The sequence below is a fragment of the Nestor notabilis genome, unplaced genomic scaffold (assembly GCF_000696875.1).
Source record: "Nestor notabilis isolate BGI_N333 unplaced genomic scaffold, ASM69687v1 scaffold467, whole genome shotgun sequence".
Taxonomy (NCBI): domain Eukaryota; kingdom Metazoa; phylum Chordata; class Aves; order Psittaciformes; family Psittacidae; genus Nestor; species Nestor notabilis.
The window spans coordinates 111,664-137,408 of NW_009935991.1; the positions used below are offsets into that span (position 1 = coordinate 111,664).

General features: G+C 41.4%; 1 protein-coding gene across 2 annotated transcripts in view; it reads right to left on the reverse strand.

Moving 5' to 3' along the window:
* The window catches only part of FSTL4 (follistatin-like 4), a 196,492-nt gene that overhangs the window by 23,319 nt on the left and 147,428 nt on the right, over positions 1–25,745 (reverse strand). For both annotated transcript variants that reach the window (XM_010018108.1, XM_010018107.1), the window contains exons 6-7: positions 11,842–12,008; positions 1,061–1,181 (exon numbers count right to left, since the gene is read on the reverse strand). In XM_010018108.1, the coding sequence (XP_010016410.1) occupies positions 1,061–1,181; positions 11,842–12,008 (288 nt within the window). The remainder of the gene's footprint in view (positions 1–1,060; positions 1,182–11,841; positions 12,009–25,745) is intronic.

A 25,745-nucleotide genomic window follows, 5' to 3' on the forward strand; every position in this document is an offset into this window, starting at 1 on the left:
ATAGCACTTCTTGAAGTGATTAAATATCCCTTTATACTGTTTCTTTTCGTGCCAGCTTCTCTCTGTTAACCTGTGTGTAGCTATCTGCTCTGACCAGTTGAAAGCTCTCTGTGCACATCTAGAGAAAGAACTAAATATTAAATTCCCTTTATACCCTCTGGAAACTGGATACTGGTTACTGGATTTTCCTTTAAACTAAATACTTCCAAACCAGAGTACATCAAAATCTATCCATGGTGAGCAACAAGCTACCCTGTCTCCTATTCTGGAGATACTGCTGGTCATATTAGCACATATAAATAGTTTAAAGTTGGACATGATTTTGCTGCTGGGGAGGTGGATACTCCACTGGCTGGTCCCTAGATGAAATGCTGGTTGAAGCTAATGTAATATTAAACTAAATCCAACTGTCTGGGTTTGAGGCCAGAAGAAAGGGAATGCCTGAATATAAGTTCCACCAGGTGCAAATGCAGTCCAGGGAATGGATGTGGACCAGAATGATGGAATATGCCTGTGTGATTCTCTCACCTGTAGAAGGGTCTGCCCTCATTTTGCAACCCTGTGGAATATATCTTTAGCCAATGTAAATAGCCCTTTAGTGAACCAAGCAGACTACAACCAGGTAATAATCTGATACAGAGCTGGGAGTTAAGACAGCTCATTTCAGAAACATTGTGCTGTATTTATTTCAATATCCTGGACTCCTTCATGCAAGAGAAATGATTTTCTTGAAGAAGAAATTATCGAAGCAACACTTCTGCTGACAAAAGTAGTAATTAGTCTAACAGATGCTTTGAAACGCTGCTCTTAACTCTATGACTCTATTGACAGCTTATTTTACTGTCAGGACTGAAGCCCAGGTAATTATACACGTCCTCCCCTGGTACTTTTCTTTCTGATTGCCAGTGTGCTTTCAGGAGTGAGCAGAGGCCGAGCTGGGTTCACGCTCGTGCACACACAATTTGGTGCACGGCTTTTGACGCCTCTGTGTGAACAAGGTTAACATGCAACTCCGCTTACGGGAACGCTTCATGGATTGTCATATATGCCATTTACTAACCATTCACCTGAAGGATGTGGGTCTGATACAGCTCTTCATAGCCGTAGGCATGACAGGTGTAATTGCCCATGTGAATAGTTGTTACCTTGGTGATATAGAGGGAATCATCTTCTCCGAAGTCCTGTACGGAACAAAAGACAGGAAAGATGCCTCATTATTTAGTAAAAACATTTTAACCACCATGTGAAGAGCCACTACACACAAAAGCTGTTCAGTGCTTTTGATAGCACCATAGCTTGGGAACACAGCTTGAGTTTTGAACAGGAAGTTTTAAAGTTCGTAAGTCAACATGCAGGGAGAAAATGAATGGCAATTTAAGAGTAGGGCAAAGCAACTCATCTGAGAACATGAACTTCTGTGCTGGCTGCTAACAAGGTGTTCTTTGCGCATAAAAAAGGTGGCAATCTCCAGCTGTTTAATTTATGGGGGAATTTAATACCTACCCGTTAGCCTTAGATGCATAAAATGCTAACTTCTGTGTGGGTTAAAGTTTCCTTTATCTACGCCGGTTCTTAGAAAACACACTGTAACCTTGAGATGTGATGAGAAAGAACTGAAACTGTCACTTATCTCAGACAATATCCTAGGCAGGAGACAAGGAAGAAGATGAAGAGCATTTTCTCAAACAAACCTGGTTTGATCTGCAACTGCTTGACAAGTATCTTCCTTTATCCCCTTCATCTTCCTAGATCTGCTCTTGCATTACTACAATTTTTGATTATAGACGGGAAGAATACAAGTTATTAGAGTGGTTTTGGCACTTGAATACGTTGTACAAGTGCCTTGCTTTGGAATTTGTTTGAAATCATAGTTAACAGAACCACAGCACTGATGGGTGCATGAAGCGGCTTCTCTCGTTACTCCGTTAACATTCAGACTTCTGCAGCTCCAGAATGTTTGTACTCTCATGTGAACCCAGAAGGATTCATTTAAAAAGCAGTTCATGAGCTTAAAGAACGATTTTCCTTTAATTAGCTCCATGTGTGAAACAGGCTGAACTAAACTCCTTGCAGTAGTACGGGAATTGGGGTGGCACAAACCCAGTACAATAGGACGAGCGTTGAAGAGGGGTTTTGCTCGTGAAAACCCAATTACTTTCCCATTTCCAATGTGCAGGATTTTATACATGTTACATGTTACAAGGCAGATTGAGAGAGAGCACTGAGAAATACAGAGTTTACAGGCAGGACAACAACCCTTCCCCAAAGCACAGACCTTAATCTAAGAGGGCACAGACATCACCACCCTGGTGGTGCTACCTGCTTTCTGGAAGCACATGCTGCCCCAATGGATGACCAGGTATGAACAATTATGTATGAACACTGAATGAAACATAGAATTCATGTATGAACAATTATGAAGAATAAGAGTAAATCCACAGATGATCCCGAAATTCATAATCTATAATCAAAAGCATCCGAGATATTACTGCCACTTGGGTGTCAGGAAGATTTAGCATCTACACTATGGGATAAACTGGTTGTACAACCCAATACGTTATTACAAATATCTACTCAAAAATTCCCGTTTCAAGTATTTGCCTGTTTTCTGGTCAGCTACGTCTTTCCTGATGGAAAGTAAAGATGCATGAGTAACTGCAAATAGAAAACACATCCATCCTGGTCAACTGATATTTGCATGAGATAGAGAAAAAGCTTGCAGTGGAGGGGACTGAATAACAGAGTTTAAAAGTTAATCCCAAAGCAACTCAAATGGAGTTTAGATCAATAAAAGCAGGATGGCTACTTTTATGGTATGATTTATACGGAGTTGTGGAAAAACAGGACAATAAAATTGTCTGGTTTAAGTATGTTGCATCCTTTAAGATATCTCAGAAAAATAATACGAATGCTTGCTTTGTGCTCTGTAATTGTCTTTTTATGGATGATCTGTTTTTTCCAATGCATACAAATGTACTAATATAAGTAAAGACCCTTGCAAAAACAAACTGATGCAAGACTATGGTATTATTCTCTTCCTCTCCAAACACATTTTTCTTGTAAAGAGAAGTTTATATTGGTAAAAGCATCATTTATGACTTTTAGAAACTATTTTCTGACTTCTAGCACATAAAGAAGGTTATCAAAGATGGTTTGGGTTAATACCATATCATTAATGTCAGGCATAGAAGGAATTTACCTGCCCTGTGTAACTTGTGCACACATGGTATGGGGCTACAATGTTATTAAGAATGAGCAGTATTAGATGTGGGAAGGAAAAAGTGATTATGAAATTTAGGTTCAATACTGAAGGTGTCATTGCTACAAAAAGAATGCTGAATTCTCTAACAAATTAATGACTGTGTGTGTTTATTGCAGCTCATGGTTTCTCCTTGTGTTTCCCTGTGGATATAATTAGTACATTAGGATTTCACAGTTCTATTTTATATATATGCATGCATTCTCACCACAAGTGCTTTCTGTGTATTTTATAAGGGTATCTTTGGAAGTGCTGTAAAAACCCAAGCCCTAGAGCAAATGATGAGTCTGACTCTTTAATAGCCTCTAACTCTCCGTGTCATACTCACCCCAGGCGGGAGTCCTGCCACGCAGCAGAAGCCCTGGTATTCCAGCCATTTCCCACAGCCCTCCACACTGCACTGCCTGGGGGAGCTCCTAGGAGCTGCTCGGGTGCATCACTGTAGTAACTGGAAGTTAACACTGCCAGCGTGCTGGTTTGGTTTGCTGGGAAGCGGTCCTCGATGGGGTCTAACACCCTCACGCTGTGCACAGCTTGATCAAGCTGAGAAGGAACTGCGGGTCAATAAGGGCTTCTTGCCTCTCAAAAGTGTGTATCAGCCAAATGGGAGCTATTTGCACAAATGTTTTTAGAGGCTCAGGTTCCAAGCTTCATCCCTCCACCCCCCAAACACGCATGCATATGCCTGCTGGGAGAACTCGCAGGGGTGGGCAGAGGGAATGGGAAGAATTTACGCTGGGAAAAGGCAGAGGAAGCATTTCATGTGCTCTGACTTTTTTCAGATGGCTTCTGCTTGCAAAGCAAGGTTTCCATCTCACCGCGAGCCTGAAAACAGTCAGAGGGAACCAGAAACATCTATAAAACTGACGTAACCTCATTCTCCTCTCCCTAAAACTATCCCACCTTTAAAGCAGAGTATCCGAGGGCTGTCCAGGCATCTCAGTGAGTCCTGCACAACCCCTGGAGCTGGGGCTGCCCTACTCCTACCCCAGTGATGCCCAAGAGTGAACTGAAAGGCATTTTTATGTATCATCCCAGACAAAGGATAGGCAATCAGGAGAAAGGCAAATAAGTAACCTCGAAATACATCTTTTCTCATTTACCACTGAACGTGAATTTTCTTGTGAAGAGGAAGAAGCAGAAGTGACGAAAACAGAGGCAGAAACTATTCTAACCCCACAAACTGATGAGCCTTGCATCAAAGTGGCCTGATAAGGACACAGTGTTCATCACCTCTATTTTATGAAATTCATTATAAGATAATGTTCCGTGTTCAGGTAAAGAATAGGATTCAGCGAGCTATGCTTATCATGTCTTATAATTGATAAGGTCGACTGGTGGCAGATGATAAACCGACTTCTTCAGCGATTTGTCTCATGTTTTCTCTCCCTTTTTGGACTCAAAAGTTCCCTGTCCTTCACGAGCTGCTTTCATGTCTTGCAGTTACCCTTCAAACAAAGGGCTGATTAAGTGACCTCAGAATGCGCTTAAACTTTCCCAGATTAAAACCATGCCCCACACTGCATTTTAAATTGGTAACAGCTTAGTTAACTGAAAAATAATAAGAAGAGAATGTTGCTACTGCACAGTCAGTTTCAGAAGGAAAAGCAGATCCCAGCAAATGGATACATGGGTTTTCTTGTATTGCGTTTCCTTTCCATCACTACTGATTACCCAAAGCATCGCTCTCTGCAAACAGAAGGTTTTTCATATTTATTTATCCCATTTCTCCCTCCTAATGCATTCCCTGGTCATGCAATCTGCCGCGGCTCGCAGACCCCGCGCTTCCAAACGTGTAAAACATTGCATATTGCTTGTACATCTCATTTCACATTCTGTCTCAAGTGAAATCCAATATGTGATTGGAATGCCACAAATCTCCTGCCCTGACACCCAGGAAGGCAGCCGGCAGAGACGGAGCCCACATTAACCTGGGGCTGATGGAGGGTGCAGGGCACCAACTGCCTTTTTTTGCCTGTTTCAGATGCTTTTTCATGAAGCTTTTTAACGTGTCTTGAGGTTGTTCCAACACAGAACAGAAACATATTTAAAATGCTTCACATTTTTGGCAAAGGTTCTTGTTTTCCAGGAAGTTTGAAGAGGAATTAGCATAAGGTACATTCAGATTATCTTGTGGGATAACTTCCAGTTACTTTAGGAAAAAAATACTTGTCTTACAGCTATAAATAGGAAGAAGGAACAGAAAAACAAGCCCTCGGTGACACAAAACTAGACAATCTCCCCATCTCCAGAGCTATCAGCAAACACTGGCACAAATCACACCGTAGAACAGCACGTGTCACTGCCCAGCCCATGCGATTTTAAACCTGACTTAAACCACCTCAGTTAGATACTGAATGCTCTACTAGACGTTGGGGGTGAGTCCTGAAGATGGTCAATACTCCCTCATCATGCTGGTTTAAAAGTATTCATCCCAGAAATAACAGAGGGAATGGAGTTCTCTGGGTGGTTTCTTCTCTTAGGAGAAACCTACCAGTTGTTGGGACTTCTTTATAAATAAATATTATCATCATCGTCATCATCTCAGGGCAGACATTAAAGCAGTCTTCTGGTAACTAAAGGAGCCAAGAAGAAAGCTGGAGAGGGACTTTGGACAAGGGCCTGTAGGGACAGGACAAGGGGAATGGCTTTAACCTGCCAGAGGGGAGATTGAGATGAGCTCTGAGGCAGAAGCTCTTCCCTGTGAGGGTGCTGAGGCGCTGGCACAGGGTGCCCAGAGAAGCTGTGGCTGCCCCATCCCTGGCAGTGTTCAAGGCCAGGTTGGACACAGGGGCTTGGAGCAACCTGCTCTAGTGGAAGGTGTCCCTGCCCTGCGGCAGGGGGTTGGGGCTGGAGGAGCTTTAACGTCCCTCCCAACACAAATCAGGCTGGGATTCTATGATTCTACAAATAATTTGCTTTACTTCTAAACTCATCCCTTTCGGCCCTTCCACCAAGCCCAAAGAAGCTGGGAGCCTGTCAGTGCCCACTGACAAAACCAGTCCCAGCACTGCAGCTGGCTGGTGTCACCGGTTTTCCTCCTAGACAAAACAAAACACTACCATGATTTCATAGTAACCAGCACAGCAATGAAGCTGTATTAGCTAGCTGGTGTTAAAAGAGCTAGCCTGATCCTCAGAGCCCCACAAATCTCTCTCTGATAATGTTTACAGGGTTTTAAAACAAAATGTACCCAAGCGTTTAATGAGATTATTATTATGCAAAATCTACAACAATGGCTATCGCTTTGAAAGTGATTTCTCCTCACTAATCAAATGTCTCTGATCTTTTTTTTTTACAACAGACTCATGAGTGATTCATATAAAAATAATAAGAAATAAAATAAATTAGTCATGGGCTCTTAAATCACTTTCTTGGCTGCTTTTAATAATTCATTTCCAGAGACAAGCTGGAAACTTATGCTTCATTAATAGTATTTGTTCTTGGGTTTACACATGCTATCACTTCAGTAATTTACATGGAGAAGAATTCTGCCTTAAGCAAATGCCAGGAAACTCTTGCAAATGCAGCCTGATGGGCTGTTCATTTATCTTTTCTTGCTTTTCCACTCAAAGTATTTAGCACCACAGAAGACTGATGGTGAGATGAAAAAGTTTTGGGCTTAAAAACACATGGAAATGGACTTTCTAGAGACATGTGCAATTATAATGGAGAGAAAAATGGATGACTCTTATATCCCGAGAAAATCAAGAGACAACAGAAGGAAAATCAGTGGTAGGTTTTCCGGCTGGGAAAACCTACCACTGGGAGGGAGGAATTAGTATACCAGGGATTTTCTTTTCTGTTAATTGGGTCTACCAGGTATTTCAGAGAAATGCAAATACCACGGAACAGGGAAGTACCAATCTTGGGAGGAAATTCCATTCATAAACTACAGCTTTCTCCCTGCAATACAGAGGGAGATAACCGGGATTCATGGATTTTGGTCTTTCATTCAATTAGCAATTACAACAGTCAAAGCAGGTACAAAAGAGTACAACTGATCTCAGAGTCCTAATTCATCTCGTTCTCAGTTGTTTTCTACTGCATTCTTTTAAGTGTCTGAGTGTAGTAACATTAATACTTCACTGCAGATGGGCTGTCTCCTTTCTTCTCGCCCATTTTTAGAAGATTCACACCACATTCATAGTCCTGCTTTTCTGCTTTAGCACCCGGACCAAGTACAGCAATTCATCTACAGGAGAGCTGCATCTAACATCTCAGGTCTCTCAAGGCATGTGCCCTGTGTGCCTCTCAAAAATGCAAGTGAAACAAAACCACTCCAGAGTTACACCTTCCTCCACAAATAGGGGCTTTTAAGGAAGGAGAAGCCTTCTGCCCACCACCTATTTAGGACCAGGTGATTTGTTTTCTTACAGTAACACTCCCTCCTCTGTTGTTTGTGAATGCTTTCACCATGCTTCCAAAGGAGTAACTTTTGTTATGTTTTTAATAAATTTACATGTGTTTCTCTGGAGATAATATCAAATCAGGTAAAAAATCTCCTATAAACACTATATAAATAAATTTGACTCCACAAGGACTTTATTACATTCTCAAATTGGGGAATGCTTTCATAATCTCATATTTGGGAAAACATGTTGCTTGTTCCTAGGGGGCAAACATGGAATGTGTGTTATTTGGAAAGATGACACATTTTAACCACTTCACTATTTGGAGTCAGAAATTAATTCATAGCTATCACCATCTTCCCAGTTCCAGCTACATTATAGTTATTTTCTGCATGAGAAAAGTTGATGTGATTTTTTTCAAGTAGAGCTGCAAAGGGACTTCTAATGGATAAATAATACGCATGGATAATTTATGGCTAAATAATATTTTGGTGCTAAAAGCAATCTTAAATGTTTGCAGGAGAAACTATTTAATTACAGGTACCATTAAGATGGCTTCTCTGTGATAGCTATGTGACAACTCATTAACAGAGTTCTTCACAGACAGGACACGACAAATTATGACTCTGTTGCTTGTGAAAGCCTCTGATTAAGAAAGCAATAAAAAAGTATTAATATTTTGTTGCCAATCAAGATACCACATAAAAATGATTTAAGGAATGCACTTAAACAACCAGGCTCTACAGTCATCTTCAACCCCGCAGCACTGCCCAAATCTAGGATTATCTAGGTTTTTGTTGACTATCACTTGCAGTGTTAATCTGGAACACAGACAACCTTCTCCTGTAACATTGGTCACGAATCCAGACAAAATCAAGCCACAAAAGATTCGTCAGTGGTGCCTCCCCTGTGCTGCTCTCACACCTAGTTGGAAGGAGTCTGGTTTTTCCAGAGTTGAGCTTCTATTTTCATCTCATTTCTTGAATTAGCATTTAGAAGAGAAAGAGTTTAGTTGAAATACAACACCAGGATTTTTCCAAGTGTGTGCATATCCTGTAGGTTTGTATGTGATTATCATTGTGCCAGGAGCAGGGAGGATTTTCTTGAAGTTAAAAAGGTACAATTAATCTCCTGTTGCACTTCCAATTAGCCAAATTGCTAACCTGATTGTGAAAGCAATCGAGTTTCTGCTTGACTAAAAGAAAACTGAAGTAATTTAATTAACTGACTTCAAGTATATTAAGAGGCACAGTGCCTTCACTTTCCTGCTGTCAGTGCCTTTAAATAGATGATTGTTTTATGTGAGTTTCTGTACCCATGGAAGGCTGAAGCTTTGAACCGTATGCTGCCACCTACCCTGGCTCACGCTGTCAAGCCTCCATAGGCACATGCATTTTCACATGACAAGCCTCAAATGAACACTGATGCCATTTCCACGCTACACCCAGTATCAACCCCAAATGCAAGTGTGTTCATGCTGCAGATGAACGTAGCTCATGTTAAGGTCCTTTCCAACTCTAATCATTCTATGATTCTATGTTCCACAAGCACAGGATGTGAAACTTGTGATTAATCTAAATACAAAGACTAAATTTACCAGCTGAAGGAGCACCTCTTCATCCCTGCTATGAAGTGCTTCAGAGATGCAGATGTTCATCTTCAAGAGCCAGACAGGGGACAGATCTGAGCTCAAGAGTCCTACAGCTTGCCCACAGTGAACGGGGGAAAAGATGCTAATCCCCAAATTGTGTCACCCCAAGCAGCCAGGCCAGAATACAGATGGCAGTTATATATACAAATATAAAAACCTTTATAGTTTCATTGAAGCCAAAAAAGCTGTGGAGGTGTTTATTACATTAAAAGGATTTGATGTGTGCTTGTTGAGGCGTTACATGTCAGTTTATGACCTCTTTCACCTTGTCATGTGAAACATTTAAAACTGAGGCATAAATCCTGGTTTTCCTCGCTGTAAGAATGTCAGAGCGCTCCTTTGATGTAGTTTCTCAGTGATACACTAGTTCAAACAGATCAAAAAGTGATTTTTTTTCCCCTGCTCTATAGCCTGGTACTGTCCTAGGGGGTGTTGAATCATTCAGGAACCAGTCAGTTTATGTGCAAAGACATAACCCTTCCTCTTAACATTTAATAACCAACGAGGAAGAGAATTACTTACAAGTAAACCAGGAATCCACTTGGGCCAGCCCTAAATTCAGGAGGAACTGGCATTTCAGCCTGAAAATACACTCAAAATTCTATTTCAAATAGTGGGAGTTGCAAATGAAGCCCCAGAGCCACGTGCTATCTATCTATCCTTCAAGGCTGTGTTTCTGCTCCAATTCTTGGACTGTCATTTTGTGTCCAGTTCACACATGAACTTTAATCTTTTAAGATTGATGTGATCATAACCAAAATTTCATAAAGGTAAGATAAATCAGAGAATTTTCATTATTTTGGACCAAAAAATTCTAAGATCACTCTTGAGCCTCCAGAGTGCGTGGGAATGAGATTTTAGAACAAATGTCCTCCCTTCTAACCCCAGCTCAGTCATGAGCCCAACAAAAGTGACCCTAAACCACAATGTCTCAGATCTATCTAGTGAGTATCATTGCCGAAAGAAAAGGCTTTTTTTAGACTCTGATCTCACAAAGCTGCTGAATTTGCTCACTACAGATCACAGTAAGCACACTGGCAGGATGTGTAATCTTTACCAAACTTAATCTTTCTCAAGGAATAGATGTGTTCTGAGGAATATTTACACAAGGTGGTGCAGGCAGTAAGCTGCCAGGTCAACCCTCTGCATGGGTCCCTGGGCCATGCTCCGACTACAGCCGGGAACGCCTGACTTGGTGCATGGCAGCTTGACGATTTTCCATGTATTTTTAGTGCCAGTGACCCAAAGGTTATTTTCTAAGCCTGCCATTGGCTGATATCTATAAGAAATCTGGTCAGGGACACTGGCTTTGGGCTGGCTGTACAATCCTGCGCATCCTTATTAGGTTCCTGCATAATTCTGTGCCAACCCTGCAGTGGGGTATTTGCTGGTTTCATCTTGCATTGCAATGTCATGCTCCAAATGAAGACAAGAAATGCATTTTGAAAGGGTAATACTTGCTTTGATGAGAAGAAAAGAGTGTTTATATGGTTATAATTACTGAGTTTGGGCACACAGTAATCACCTACACATAGCATACATTATATTGCTGGTAGAGTCAACACATAAAGCACCAAGTTGCAGGGTATATTTCTGTCTTGTGTGCTGTAATTTTCATGTATTAATTCAGAAGAATAAACCAAAGGTTTTTCACATTTCAGCAACCCTGGATACACAACAATTTAGGGAGCTACAGTATTGACTGTAACAACTCTGAACTGAGTGGTTATCAAATTAACAAGAGCTGAACTAAAATATAAATCAACTCTTGCTGTAGTGTAATTAAAATAAAACCTGATTTACTGTGTACTTTAATGCAAAGAGAAATGAAATACAGACCATATTTTTTGTACACTACTTCCCACTCTCTCCATAATTAAATGTTATTAAATAAATGAGCAAGTTTATACCATTATTCAGGTACTGTCTTTACTACCAACTACGACTCACGCATCAGACCAGCACTGTGAATTAAACCAGATTCATCTTCCTTCCTGTAAGGGCATTGCCAGACCCTGCTGAATAATCCATATTCTAAACTGCTCATCAGAAATAGTAACCAAGGATTAAGAGATGAGAATTGGCTGAAAAGCAAATGAAACAGGACGAAAAGAGATAAAAACATTAATTGATTTAGGTAGAGGAGAGATTTCACTGCCAGTGATAAATGTATCGTTCATGCTCATGATAAACCTGTTTCTTTGCACTAGAAAAGAGATCCCTGAGAAGTTAATGGTCTGTGGAGCTAGTTTCTCCTGGGTTTCCAGGTCTGCTGCCTGTGGACCACAGGTTGCACCAAACTGAATAAGTAACAAGATGCTATTTAAATGCTAGGTTATTACAGTACTAAGTTTAAATTTCATAATAACATATTCCAAGCACCCCTGCTCTCAAGCTGCATATATGTTGTTCTGTTTTTATTCCTGAGACATCTTCACATAAAAACAAAATAACACATCAGCTTCCACTTTACCGTAATAATAACAACATAAAACTTGTGCCCTTAAAACTATCATCTGTTAAATGAAGTCATATTCGATGCCCTAAAAAGAAAATGACAAGAAGAATTCAGGACTTACATTGATGTCCTCCAAGTCAAGGAAGTTGAGGATGACACCGTTGCGCTTCCAGATGATGGGAGGCCGCAGCGCCCCGCGGATGCTGCATGTCAGAACAGTGCTCAGGCCAACTGTGATGGTGGTAACGCTGACCTTCTGGTCCTCCGGCAGGCTCAGCTGGACCACCTCTGCAAAAGACAGCAAAACAGAGTAATACCGAACACTAGAAAGGGAAGTTGTTCCCCTTCTTCCCCCTCTGCCTTCTGTCTTACTCATTCCAGGAATAACTTTGAAGGATTTTGGCATGGACATGGATTATCTATGCTATAAAATCCCCCTAAACAATAAAATGAAGTAAGAGACAAAGGAATTGAATTTGCAATAATCAAACTTGCTGCATCATCTTCCTGAGTCATCTAGTGGTAGTTGTGGCATCAGGGCACTAAGATAGGTCCTCTGCTGCAAGTTACGTGTACAAACCAGTCTGCAACAGGACAAGCAAATGCTCTCCTGCTTGACACCATCTGTGCCCTTTGAAAGGGCACAAGAATGCGTCAGGTTCTTTCCTTGAAGAAGCATTAAGGTGAGACTGCTGTCACTGAAAGGCAAACAAACCCAATATTAAATTGCCTAAATATCTGAAGTCACCAAGCAGGAAAGCTCATTTACCAAATGCAGCCACATATGGCATCTGAGATACAGATGTTGTTTAACTAAGCAGTGAGAAGCTTTCTTGTATTTCATTTAAATAACAAAAAAACACATTATTTTGACTTACATTTAACACACAAAAGAAACACCTGAAGCAAACAGGCTTTACTGAAAACCACACCAGCATCTCTCAAACCATGGCATGTCACATCATTTCCTTCTGGCCAATGCTCACAGAATGTGTCTGCACATTTTGCCATGTCTGGCCACACAGACAGGTAAGACATTTGATACCAGAACTACTTGAAAAATTGCTTTAACATCTCTCGAGTGGCAAATCTGTTAAATCTGAGCACTAAAACATTGTCTGTGTCGGTAGCCTTTGGAAGCCTGGAGGGACTCCGCACTCGTCTAGCCACTGACTGTGAACATGTAGTGCCGAACTTGCTTGTGCAATGGTACCCAAACAGCTCCATATCCTGTCTCTTCCTGCTACTTCCACCTAAGCAAGAAGTTAATTGAATGTGCCACAAATTGTATTCACCACTGTAGATCCAAGGCTGACTGAAGGCTGCTAAGATCAATACAGCATCGCATGTCACATCTGCCATTCTCCAACTTAATATTCCCAGTGCTACTTCAGAAAGAGTACAAGCTGCGTTGAAGAAATGGTAGCTTCAGTTTTGATCTGGGGTTGATCAAAAAGAGGAATGGTTGGTCAACTTGCTGCTATTACTTGGTTGGCAGTGGCTCCCATACATGAGAAGAGGGCCAGACACAGTCAGACCATCACGCAGTTTCTGCATCTTAAACCTTAAAATCCAAATGGAGCTATAGAGGAAGGTTGGGAAGGGAAGGATAACCTCACCCACTCAAGGTCACTAAGCAGGTTAGAGGCAAATCCAGGACTACATCATTAAATCACACCACCCTCAGGTACCTACTGGAAGAGATCCGACATGTGACCAACACAGGCCCATGGCCCAAAGGAGCAGTGATGTCCCATCCCATCACCCTCATCCAGCTGCCTGAAGCATGTAAACAGCACATAGGAGCTAATAACGTAGTTATTTTCACCATAAGAGAGAGCTCCTTTTTATGAATAAAATATTTGAAGTGCACTTGACAGGACAAAGAACTGATAATTACGATAATTTGTAGTATGGAGTAGGACTAATGAGGACATCTCTTCTCGAGGAGAAATGAAATAGAGGGTCATTTATTTCCAAGCGAATTGTTTTTTCATCTTACTGCTGTTTTCCTTAATTCCCTCTGCTGATTCTCACACTGCCTTGAGTTCCCTGGCTCACGCTGGGCTCCCTCTTCAGCATCATTTGTGGAGTGTTTTGTTGCAGTAGAATTGAAGGCTCCCTGCCCATCTTCCAAATGACAGCTAAAGAGGCTTTGGTTTTAGAAACACAGTAATGAAAAATACATTAACTTTCAATTAAGAAGACACCTTGCATTGCTGCCATTCTTGGATGGAACCATATGAGGCCAGGAGATGACTTTTTCTGTTAAAGCGTGTAATTAGTACAGACCACTTCAACAATACAAACACACTCCTTTTCTTGAGTATTTCTATGGAGTACACTTGAGGGCATCTTATTAACATCTAAAAGCCCTTCTACTAATACAAGATTATATTGTGTGGCTTTAGTCACTGCTTTATTGTTACCAATAGAAAAGATTTCCTTATACAACCAGGTGCACTGGGGAGGAAGCAGAGATTTCCTAAGAGGATGAGAGGGCTTTTAAAAACTCTCAATCTTGTACTTTAAGTTATAGGGCATAGATGCATAGATGCTAGTTGGATTATGGCTACAAATTATTCAAGTCATCAGAATGATTTTGTGCAGAGCCTCTAGATTGAGTATTGAACACTGTTCTTTTTAGTTTTAAAAAACCTTTAGGAGATAAAAGGATTTTTACCATGCATATAAAACTGTTCAGAATAAATGGGTAACATTCAGAGCGCGCTCACTTGCAGAACACAGGCTGGAAAGGAATCTGGTCCTAAAATCAAGCAATTTTATGTTCATTTGGAAATTCGGCAGGACGATGCATTCAGAACAGCCTTCTATATTCAGTAGATTCAATCAGTATCAGTCCCAGAGTCGTAGCTGATCATATTTATCAAGCCATGTCAAACCTGAGACTTTTCTCTGATTTCACTCGAAGCAACTCCTCAGTTTATTCCAGTCGGAAATAAAAAAAGGTGCCTGCTAACTACTCTGCCTTCAGAGAGAGATGCTATCGTCAGAGAATGGGATGCTGTCATTTTGACTCAACTTTTAATAGTTCAAGACAGTAGTAAAGCCTTAGTAATAATCGCTTTCAAGAAGGAATGGGTATAAGCGCATCTCTGTGTATCAGAGGTCCAGGAGTTATCTTTCATCAGGCATTGCACCAAATGAAGGTCAGCAAGAGGTGGCTACTATGTGCAAACTCTCCTTTGGTGACACAGCAGCAGCTCAGCGCCTGAAAACTCTGTGACTTCAGGTATTGGAGCAATACCATCCTCAAACCCAGCTCTCCTGTTCAGGAGGGTGAAGGATCACTCCCCACATGCCAGTGGTCAGTGGAAGCATCTCTTTGTCCTGCCTCTCACACCTTTTCTCTCTGCTATGACATTCAGCCTGAGAGAGGCTATGAAACACTGTGCACCTTTGGTTAACCCAGGCGTAGCCTCTCTGATGTTCTTACATTGAATTAATTGCCACACCAGGTCCCACGGCAACACATGAGAATGTGAAGTCTTACGAATTCCTTTTCTTGTTAAAAAAGTCACGATATTGTCAACCATTTCCCTCGGCCCTTCCTCTGCTCCAATTTGATTTCCTAGGGTGCTAAAGCTGGAGTTGCTCTGCACCTTTGCAAGCTGTGCATACTAATGTGAGCAGGTATTACCTGTTGTGCTGTTTTATCACGGAAATCTTTTTCTCTGCTGTCAGTTGCAGCCTGCCAAAGGCAATCATAATTTCACAATGAAGACATGTATAATTGAGGTCATTATAGGGAGCAACCCAGAATGAGCATCTATGGAGGAAAACTCATTGATTTAGCACTGCGTGGAGATAATTTACATAGTAAATGTCAGTTGCCTGCCTTTGCTCATGCTACACTACATACAGAAACAGATTTCACACTTTAAAAAGTGCTTAGTATCATTAATTAGATCTTTTCCCTTAATCTGAAGAAAATACACTTTTTAATACATTTTTGTCACCTTTGATCATTGTTACATTTGTTCACAGGTATCTTGCCTTGCTAAAACAGAATATGGAGCAACCAACTCTATTGCTTAGATTCTGCTTAGGGGACAAAGCAATGTTTTTTTAATCCTGTGACTTGCTCTCGCTGGGGAGACAATGAACCACAATGAAGTCTTGTTTGAAGCAATGGGAGGATGATTTTCAAAGAAAGTCTCAAGCACAGATTCTTGCCTGTAAATAAATGTTCCTGAGCAGAGAGACCTTTATTTGTGAACTGAAGCATAGGTAACGAAGCCCTAAATTCATCCTGTTTCTCCAGCAATGGTTTGAGTCAGGATTGATTTGATGGGGTGAAAACTTCAGCCTCCACTCAGTTCCTCAAGTCCTGCAGCTGTGTTTATGCACTGTGTTGCATTGGTAAAATCTATTTATTGCCTTTTGGCCCAATATTGCAGCACGAAAGTCATTAGTGATTTTAGCATTTGTTTCAATAGATAAAGGAGTCTGCTCTAGCTGATTAATTCTCAGATGAGGTTCTAACTCAATCAAGAAAATCAAAACAAATTCATGATCGGGGGATATACCCATTACAGTTACTTTTTCCCCAATAGTTTTGATGAGATATATTTGGCTTTGTATAGAGAGGGGAGGGCAACTTTAGACCCTCTTAAATCTGAGCTGACCACAGCTAATTGATTTTAAAATGACCGCGTTGTATGTGAGATGCAGTTATAAACATGCAATTGCACATGAAATCTGGCCAGCCAACGAATGACTCCAGTGGTACCTTTTGAGAGACCCTGGAATGAGATGTGGTCATTCTCAGTGGATCTGAATCTGTAAAGCACTGTATAATATGCTTATAAATTACTTGCATTAGCATGTGATTTAGTTTCTACCCTAGTCCATAGACCAAATAAATGAATTAATAAAAACCTTAGCACACAAATCACCCTGGGTTTGCATGCCTTTGCAAACCTGTCACGCTGGCTGGTTTTAGGACCATCTCCAGAAGATATGTTGCTATGCCATCACATTTTGTTAGTTATTAAGGTTCAACAAGCCAGGCTTACCTAGATGTATTTGCTGTCTTCTCACCTGTCCAGAGCCAGGAGAAAGGACTATCCATCACCCAGCCCAAAAGAAAACTCCATTTTCTGAACATCAACTTGGAGTTACAGGAAAGACAGTCATGCTACTGAAATGTTTACGTTATTAATTAATGACATTAGAGTTGTTAATGAACATGATTAAGGTTGTTCACAATTAATTAACCCAGAGAATTCCTACAACTCCCGCATCGGTGCAGAGCAGGTGATTGTGATGAGGCTTCTGGCTTTATAACCTGTGACAAACACCATCAAGAGCTGGCTCTGCTTCTGGGCACCCTTGGTGTGACCCACCACTGCCCAGAGGCCCTCCATGGGACATTCCAGGAGGTTGGTTTCCCTCAAAAAGAGACCATTCCTCTAAGGCTTGTATGCTTAATTAATGGGAATAATAAAACGCTTTCTAAAGCCAAGTTGAAATGTTTGTATCTCAGCTTTATTTTGTAACTGCAAATAATTCAAGTTCTTAATGTAATTTATAAATCCCCAGGACCTTGAGCGTGCTACTTCAGGAAGCATTTTATTGTGAATTCTCCACTAAATTAGTAATGCTGTTTTCTAAGCCTTAAAAAGGCACAGTCATCTTTCTAGCAGCATGAAAGAATTTAGTACCTCAAGTCCTCTTCTGTCATTACTCTTGAAGGCCACAGGCTACGACTCCCCGAGGGAGGTCCCAACCTTGCACTTGAAGCTAAAAACTGTCCTGTCAAGGAATTCAGAATAAATGTGTGCACATCACCAGTAATACTCAGCTCTGGTGTGGTGCTAAAGGACACGACCTTGTCTCTCATCCCTGTCAGGTTTAACAACTCTTCTAGTTGGTGTGACCATGACTTTTAGTTTAAATGCAAGACAAAAGCAGCTATTGGGGCAATTAAATAGTACAATGCCTTTTACTTCTCTCCAGCAGCTGTGTCTATAATACACTGTCATTCACATATCATAGAACAGTTTGGGTTGGGAGAGACATTCAAAGATCATCTAGTCCAACCCCCTGCCATGCACAGGGGCATCTATCACCAGGTTAAGACCGGGTTGCACAAAGCAGCTGATTATTTAGAAAATGAGAATATGCAGAATAAAACAACCAACTACAGAGAAACTTCAGGTGAGTAACTGCAATAGAGCCACCTGCACTGGAAACGTTACATGTGGAGAGGTAAAATCTGCTCAAACAGCTGCTTAGATATTTATCTAAATTATACACAAATTCCATCAAAAAATCATACACATTCAAGAAAGCAGCCCAGCTTTCCCATAGGGATTTGTATCAAGTGCATTCACCTAGCTAATAAATCTGCTAAAAATCATTTATATTGACTTGTAACCAAACACAGCTTCTTTATGTACTGTATTCTAAACAACATTTTCCTACAGAAAACAAGCAACACACTTCCCATCCTAAACCCTCATCACTGCCCTCCTGTTACTAATCAGAGGGAGAACATTTAGTTTGTGCAGAAAGAGATAATTCATTCATTCTTGAAAGTACATGAATATAAATACAAGTTGTTCAGTCTTTAATTATCTAATCTCCTGAGGGTGGTGATGGAGTCATTATGTAAATAGGCAGAAGTAGTCTATTTTAGAGAATAATTTCCATAAATGCATTTGTTTTCTTTCAGATTCCTGTTTCCCACAGATTGAGAGCAATGTTGATGTGATTAGTTTTTGATCAAATACTCCCATGTTGTGCCAACAGTGTCCTGCCTAGATTGTAACAGCCACAGCATTTTCCCAGTCACTTTATTGAAGAGCAAGAGGCTCTCAGAATTACTTCTGGTATTCACGGTAAGTCAAACATGGGACTCCAAAGATTTGTCTCTTTTGCTTAAGTCAGAAACAGTGTCCTCCTCTGCCTCTCTCTGAATAACTGTGGGAGTATTAAAATCTGTCACTGAACATGGCATAAAAGAGAACATTGTGTTTTCTGGGGACAGATGTGACAATGCTCTCTGCATTTTGCGCTCTCTATCCTACTGGAACTGAAAGCCAGAAGTAGCATCAGTTGTTTCACTGCCACAAAAGCAACACTTACCCCTTGTAAAAGGTTTATTTCAGCATTTCTAGGAGTTTGTAAGTTTTTTCCTAGTCTTTAAGAAATCCTTTGGCTTTGAAATGGAGAGCTCTTTAGCACGAGCAGTTCTTCCAAAGCATTAAAGAACAGCCACTATCTATGTTTAAACTACAGTTTTTCAGAGAACCCAAAACCATCTGAAGCCACTAAACTTTTTTTTGTAACTTCTTTAAGTTACAGCAGCTGAACTGATTTATACCTGATTTCAGGCAGAAAAAGATAGCTTCTGGTGGAGGATGTGACAGGCCAAGTTTCTCCCTGGAGTGAATTTTTATGGATGCTCTATAAACCCCTAGGGTTTGTCATGGAAATACTGTCAGACCATTAAGATCAGCATGACTTGTGGGAACTGCTGTAATGTGTATGCAAATTACTTTGAAAATAGAGACAAGTCAGGCCATGGGGTATTTGGGGATCAGGAAGCATTCACATATAGTTTAAAACCACTGAGACATCAAAAATGGCTCCATTGAACCGCTAAAATGGCTCCAGTTAACCGCTCCAATCTCTCACTCTCCATTCATTTTACTTGAGCTCTTGGCCAGCATTATGCAATGAATGTGATACACTGAAAAATGGATGAACCAGGAAACAAGGATCCTAGAAAAAAGCCCCACACTGCTGCTAAACATCAGATTCAGGGTTTGTAAAAAAAACAAACCCAAGCATTTAAAATCAGGCATATTTAGTTCTTTCATATTCCCACATTTACTGCATTCATAAACAACCAAAGCAACGATAGAATACCTTTCAAGTCATAAACAAGCATTAGTAATACCTTTCATGGAGCTTTCATTGCTCTTTCTATGGATGACTGCAAATTTAACCGTGGTGATTATATGGATCTTGCATCTTTTCTGACTGCAGACACGCTCAGGATACTCAACAAATGCACGGACTCTGCTTTCCAAGCCAGGACATGAGCTATTTCATCCTTCACCTTCCAGTCCAGCCATTGCCCATTTGGGGTTTGCCCCATTAAAGTCAGAGGCTTTTGGGTGATCTTCTTTACAAATAGCTTCCCAGGTCCCAGACCAGCAGTACAAAACCAGAACACACTCTATTTGTAAATTATAGTTACATAAACAGGGGAAAAAACAACACAATACGAAGTGAGTGCCTATAAGGCACAGCCACATATTTATGCTGTGCACCCCTGGCTGGATGTGGGACTTGCACAACATCATTCAGGAATGCTGCCTGCAAAGCAGGATTATGGCCATAAAGACTCCAGCTATGCCAGGGCTCAGCTGAATGTGCATCTTGAGGTTGCATTTCTCCTCATCCTAATGCTGCTGCCAGTCCTGCCTTGGAGAGCGTGGCTTTAGATCCATTTAATGCATGCTGCAATGATGCATAGAGCTGGAACTGGCATAAACAGTGCAAATTTGGCTAGGGACACACACACTGTGCAAGGTTACAGTAAGGTTGCTCTGCAGCAATGTTTATCCAGATTGCACCTTGTATTGTAAAAATACATCAGTTGACAAAAACTTCTGCATCAGCACTTTCACCCACGTCCTTCCCATATTCAAACCCACCTAAACTGAAGCTTAGGAGAAAGAAATGTGCAGGTGAACAGCAATGATTTGCAAAGAAACAGGTAATTAAATAACATTTCTTTCTGGAGAGGAGAGTGAAGGGAAAGCAGAGAGCAAAGAACAGTACCTAACTAAACCCCCTGGTTCCTGCTATCAGCACATCTATTGTTGTGGGCAGGTTTTCTCCTCATTCAACCTTTCCAAACTCAATCCCCTGCAGTTAAGAGCCTTTCAACAAGGCACAGAAAGGGCTGGGTAATCCATCAGTGCTCTTGCGCCAGGCCTGGCAGGCAGCAGGGGCTTTTTAACATAATTTGGAGTCAGGGAATTGCAGGATGGACAACAAGAGGTTTGGAAGGGACCAGCAGGGATGGGGTAAGTACAGGCTTCACGCGGCCACCAACGTGGCTTCTCTGGTGGAGATGGAACCTCTGCAGAGAGCTCCAAGGATGGGGACAAGCAGTGGTGATGGCAGGAGAAGCAGACATAAATCCTTGCCCTGAAAGACCCTTGCTCTGCCTCAGTTTCCCCCAGGGGAAAGACCTCTCCAGGCCATTCTAGGGGTAATACGTTTGAAAAGACTGCTCAGCAGCCATGGGAATAGGGGCCACACAAACACCCACCAGCCTGTCATGTCTGTGGATTACCCATTAAAACCTCTCAGAGGTCCACAGATAAAATCCACATATAAAACTGAAATTTAATTACACAAAAATACTTTGAAGCAGAGATTTGTGGCTACTGCTGTGAGAAACTTAAATTCCAGTAATACAAGAATGATAAATGCTGCATCCTTGAAAGTAACAGGAAAACAAATCATCCAGACTATCATATTAAAAAGCACATTGAAAAGCAAGATATGCTGGCAAAATCAAACGTGGCCAGTCATACTTCGTGTACCAGCTGACATGAGCTTCTTGAAAGTTTTAAATCTGCAGAGCAAAATGATTTATAGAAGCTGTTCTTTATCATTCAGGCTTATAAGTCTTATGCCACATAAAACCTCCTGGCATTAGGAGAACATTCAGATTGCAAAGGGAAGGAACTGCGGGAAAGGAGAGCAGAGACAGCCTGCATCACTTGGGTCACACTTCCCTTCCCGAGTTCCTTCAGCATACGCTATTCTTGCACAGAGCAGACAGGGCTTATTTAGAGAGCAGCTATTCAACATTTTGTTTTTCTTATCTTATATCCTCACCCTTATTTTCAACTATTCAAATGCAGCTCTCAAGGCAGAAATGATTCATTTCTCCCTGGATTTTTCTGTAACACCCCTTCACTGTTAAATCCGCTTCAGAAATGCTCGTGAGCACCTTTGACATGTTTGCTTTAAGCGAGTTGTGCAGCCTTAGAGAGGGATTATTTGGGCACAAAGCACTTTTTAGCCCTTCTGCCTCATTTCTGCTCAGCTCAAGCCTGCTCCCAGCTCCAACCTGGCCAAGACCTCCTGTCCCTGCTGAGCTTCAGTAACCCCACAGAGGGCTGGTCCCAGTGTCCCTTCCCCATTGCCACAGCATAGCTCTTCCCATCTCCTTCAGGTCTGACATCTGCCCTCTAACCACCTCCTGGGTCCGACAAAGGCTGACAGGGATAAAACACGGCATGGTCCTGCTCCTGGCTCTGCAGGGAAGGCCTCTGCCACTTCTCACCAAAAGGAATTCAGAAGCTTAGAATCATGGAATGGTTTGGCTTGGAAGGACCTTAAAGTATTCAAACAGTATTTAAAATAATAGGCGCTCATTTCTTGCTCATTTCCATTCTTTCTTCCTGCTCATTTCCATTCTTTCCTATGAAAACGGTGATCTTTTTGTTTTCCCCGTTTTTTACTCTTCCCTTCTTGATTTCCACCAACCGTATCTCATTATTTCTTTGTACGTGGTATTAAATGGCTCTGTGGTACCCACCACCTCTTTCCTACACAGGCGGTTACAGACCACATCACAGAAATTTCTCTTCTACTAAAAGGATACAATCTTAGCTATCACCATTTTGTTAATGCTTGTTAAATATTGACTTTTTAGGCTGATTGCAGTAGGTACATGCCTTGTTTACGTTTAATGACCACAAATTAAAACCAGCTCAATAAACGGGACATTTGAGGAAAGCACATTGCACTGTCTGTAATGAATTATCGCTGGGTAAGTCTATAAGTTAAATACAAGCACAATCTTTAAACATATATTTAATTTACAACAGCCCAGAAATCGAGTGGGCCAAATGAAAGCTTGTTTTAATGCTGAATTATTTGCCAGCATAGCTGCCATATGCCAAGTGCCCCAAATAACAATATTCATCACATCAAGAGTCTGGGGATAGGGTTTTTTATAAGATCTCTAGCACAGCGCTCATCACAAATATTATCAACCAGATGCTCTGTTTTTCCAAGAAACAATTCACTCTTAAATGAGAAGAAAAAAGCAGAAATCCTCTTAGACTACAAGTCCTTGTGCACATCACAACAACCCAAACACAGGAACAGTTAAAGCAGCATCCATCCTCATCGCTGGTTCCTCCCTGAAGAACAGCCTTCCTCACATGCTCCAGCCAGACCTTCCTCCCCCTCTATTTTATGCAGCAACACAGAAATAACATGGAAAATATATTCATTCACTCACCAAAGGTCAGATACAAATTGGTGCGTCATAAAAAGCCACTATCTCGTGCAGAACATCAGCACTGATGGCTCAATTGCTTTTGCTAATATCTTACTAAATAATACCTCTGTGATAGGAAAACCGCAGAAAACAGTATTAAATTGTAGTTACTGCTCATGATGGTAATGTCAAAGTTAAAAATAGCCAGTGAAAAACCTGCAGCAAATACAAGTATTAGTAAGATCAGTGGTTGGCTTGTCCACACCAGGATGTATTATCCATTGAGTAAGTCATGGCTTTGATAACAAAATGGTTTTCACAAACAGAACATGACATTCGCTCACTAAGATACGACATATACCTGCAGGGCATGCAGTGAAAAGCCTTCTGCAGTACATTAATTGAGGTATAGTCCTTTGTGGCTTATATCCATTCCAAGTAATCTCCAATCCTACATTATTAATTGGCTCAACTGTATTATTGCTGATTTGGGTAAACAATTAATGGTAATTTATGGAGCTATTATTTAGCTAGTCCCAACAGTGCTGCAGTACCAGATAAGATGCCTGACAAGGTTTGGTTTGGGTTTGTATGTGGCTAGTGAGACACAGCACACCAAAAGGGCTCAACGAGGCAAAGCTTTGTTTAAACATATGCTAAAACCACCTCGGTTATGACCTAGAAAGCAGTGATGGAAATACGGAATAGCGCCAGAAGATGGCATGGGGAAACTGAGGCACAGTTAGGTCAAGCAGAGCAAAGCCTGTGTCCCTGCTCATGAGTTTTACTGCCAAACCCCCCCAAAATATCATGACTTATTATGGGAAGAACTGTTCATATTTTAGCCCTGAATTCTGCTCTCAGATGTTTCCACTGTGCTGACCAACTCAGGTACGAGCACTTGGGATTTCTCTGTCTGGCACGACTGCAGGTGCATGAGTGAATGTTTCTGGCAGTGGTTAATCCTAGGGGGAAGGGATTTAATAAGCATTAGCTAAATTACACCATTTAAACCAGGTGACACGAATATTCTTTCATTTGTCTTACAGTTACGCTTCATCTTTTGCCAGACCTCTAATTTATCTTGTCTGCTATTTTCTCCCTTCCCCTTACTAAGGCTCCGCAGAGCAAGACAGAAAATGCCAACATGTGGAAAAGAGAAGACTGCCCTGATCCCATAAAAAGGGCATCCCACAAATGAAAATGCCTCCGAGTAGTGCCAAAAGCACAGAGACGCCACTCTTTCAGTCCAGGTCAGATCAAGGAGGGCTGTAATTTTCCACCCTCATTTCGTTACAAGCAGAAGACAGCAGCATTCGGCACTGCTGTGAGCAAGGCAAACCTCACCTCCAATCATGGGCAGTATGAACTTTCTAGGAAAAGTCCTCCAGACCCTCTTCAAATGGTGGTTAATTGGCTCATTGCATGGGCTCACAGGACAGCAAGGGACAAATAGGTTGGAGCAGAAGTAGAGGATCAGGTCCTGTAACTATTCAAATGCTCTCAGAAATGACCCCTGCTCACCCGTGCTTTGGCTGTTCCCTTGCAGCAAGCCACTGACTAGACCTGGAAACAAAGAACATCAGTAGTCTAATGGTGTGCACCAAGGATGACTTGAATAGACACCTCCATTCTTTGCCCCAAGTTAAAGCTATGCCTGTAATTTTAAATCCCCTCCCTCTAAAGACTTATACTTCATGCACTGCAAATCATTAACTCTCAGTATAAATCAAGAGCAATGCTTATATAGGAAATGTCAAGGATGAAGCACTGAAGTCAGGGATACACTGTGGAAAAAAAAGCTCTTAATGATTCGGAGTAATGTATTTCGGATGTTTGAGCAAACAAAGCATTCATAAACCACTGCAGAACTGCTCCTTTCAGACTGAATGGAGCCTTTATTCCCACATTGCAGATAATAGTGATTGAAGGAAGGAGAAAAGGCAAGGACACTGAACCAGGCAAAGCAGTGCTCCCCGATATTTTCAACCAAGGAAGCATAGAAATATTTCATGTTGATCTTCTCTAATGCTGCCTACTACAGTGTGCAAACTTGCTTAAACTATTTTTTCCCAGCTTCTCCACTTAGTAACACCTGAGGGTATGAACTGCTCATTGATATTTATGGTACGTGTTTAAGGAAAAGCATGCTCCTCTCCTGTACGGTTCCAGAGGCGAGAAGGTAAGGTCAGGACATCCCACCTTCCTTGTCTCCCAAGGCACATGGGGTCTGTACACCAGGCGCATATGTCCTTGAAGACCACCCTGAGGAGAAGCCTGGCAGAGCACTGCTAGAGCACTAGAGGAAAACCCTGCATGGGATGGTCTCTTGTGAACATAGTTTTGGGAAGACTTTGGGTTTGAATGGCCTCACCCCAGGACTATGTGGATCATATCACTGAAGCTTACAGCTCGCTGCAGCTTGCAGTAGAAGATGCAAACCTGCACTTGCTCGAGGCATGAAATGCAGCAAATGCCCAAGAACTCAAAGGGTATTTCATGACAGAAGAGGATATGAGTAGTTTATCTTTGATGACTATTATAGAGTGGGAGAAGCTGGCGTTTGTCCAGGATGTCAAGGTTAACAACAACCCCTCCCCTACAAAAAACGTTATGGGTGAATCTTAAATGACTACAGATGGTCAGGTGTTGATTTTGCATGTCCTTTGAAAGACAGTGCTGTCAGCAGAACAGTGCCTTCTAACCAAATCCTGAAGTTCAATACTCTGTCAGCAGGA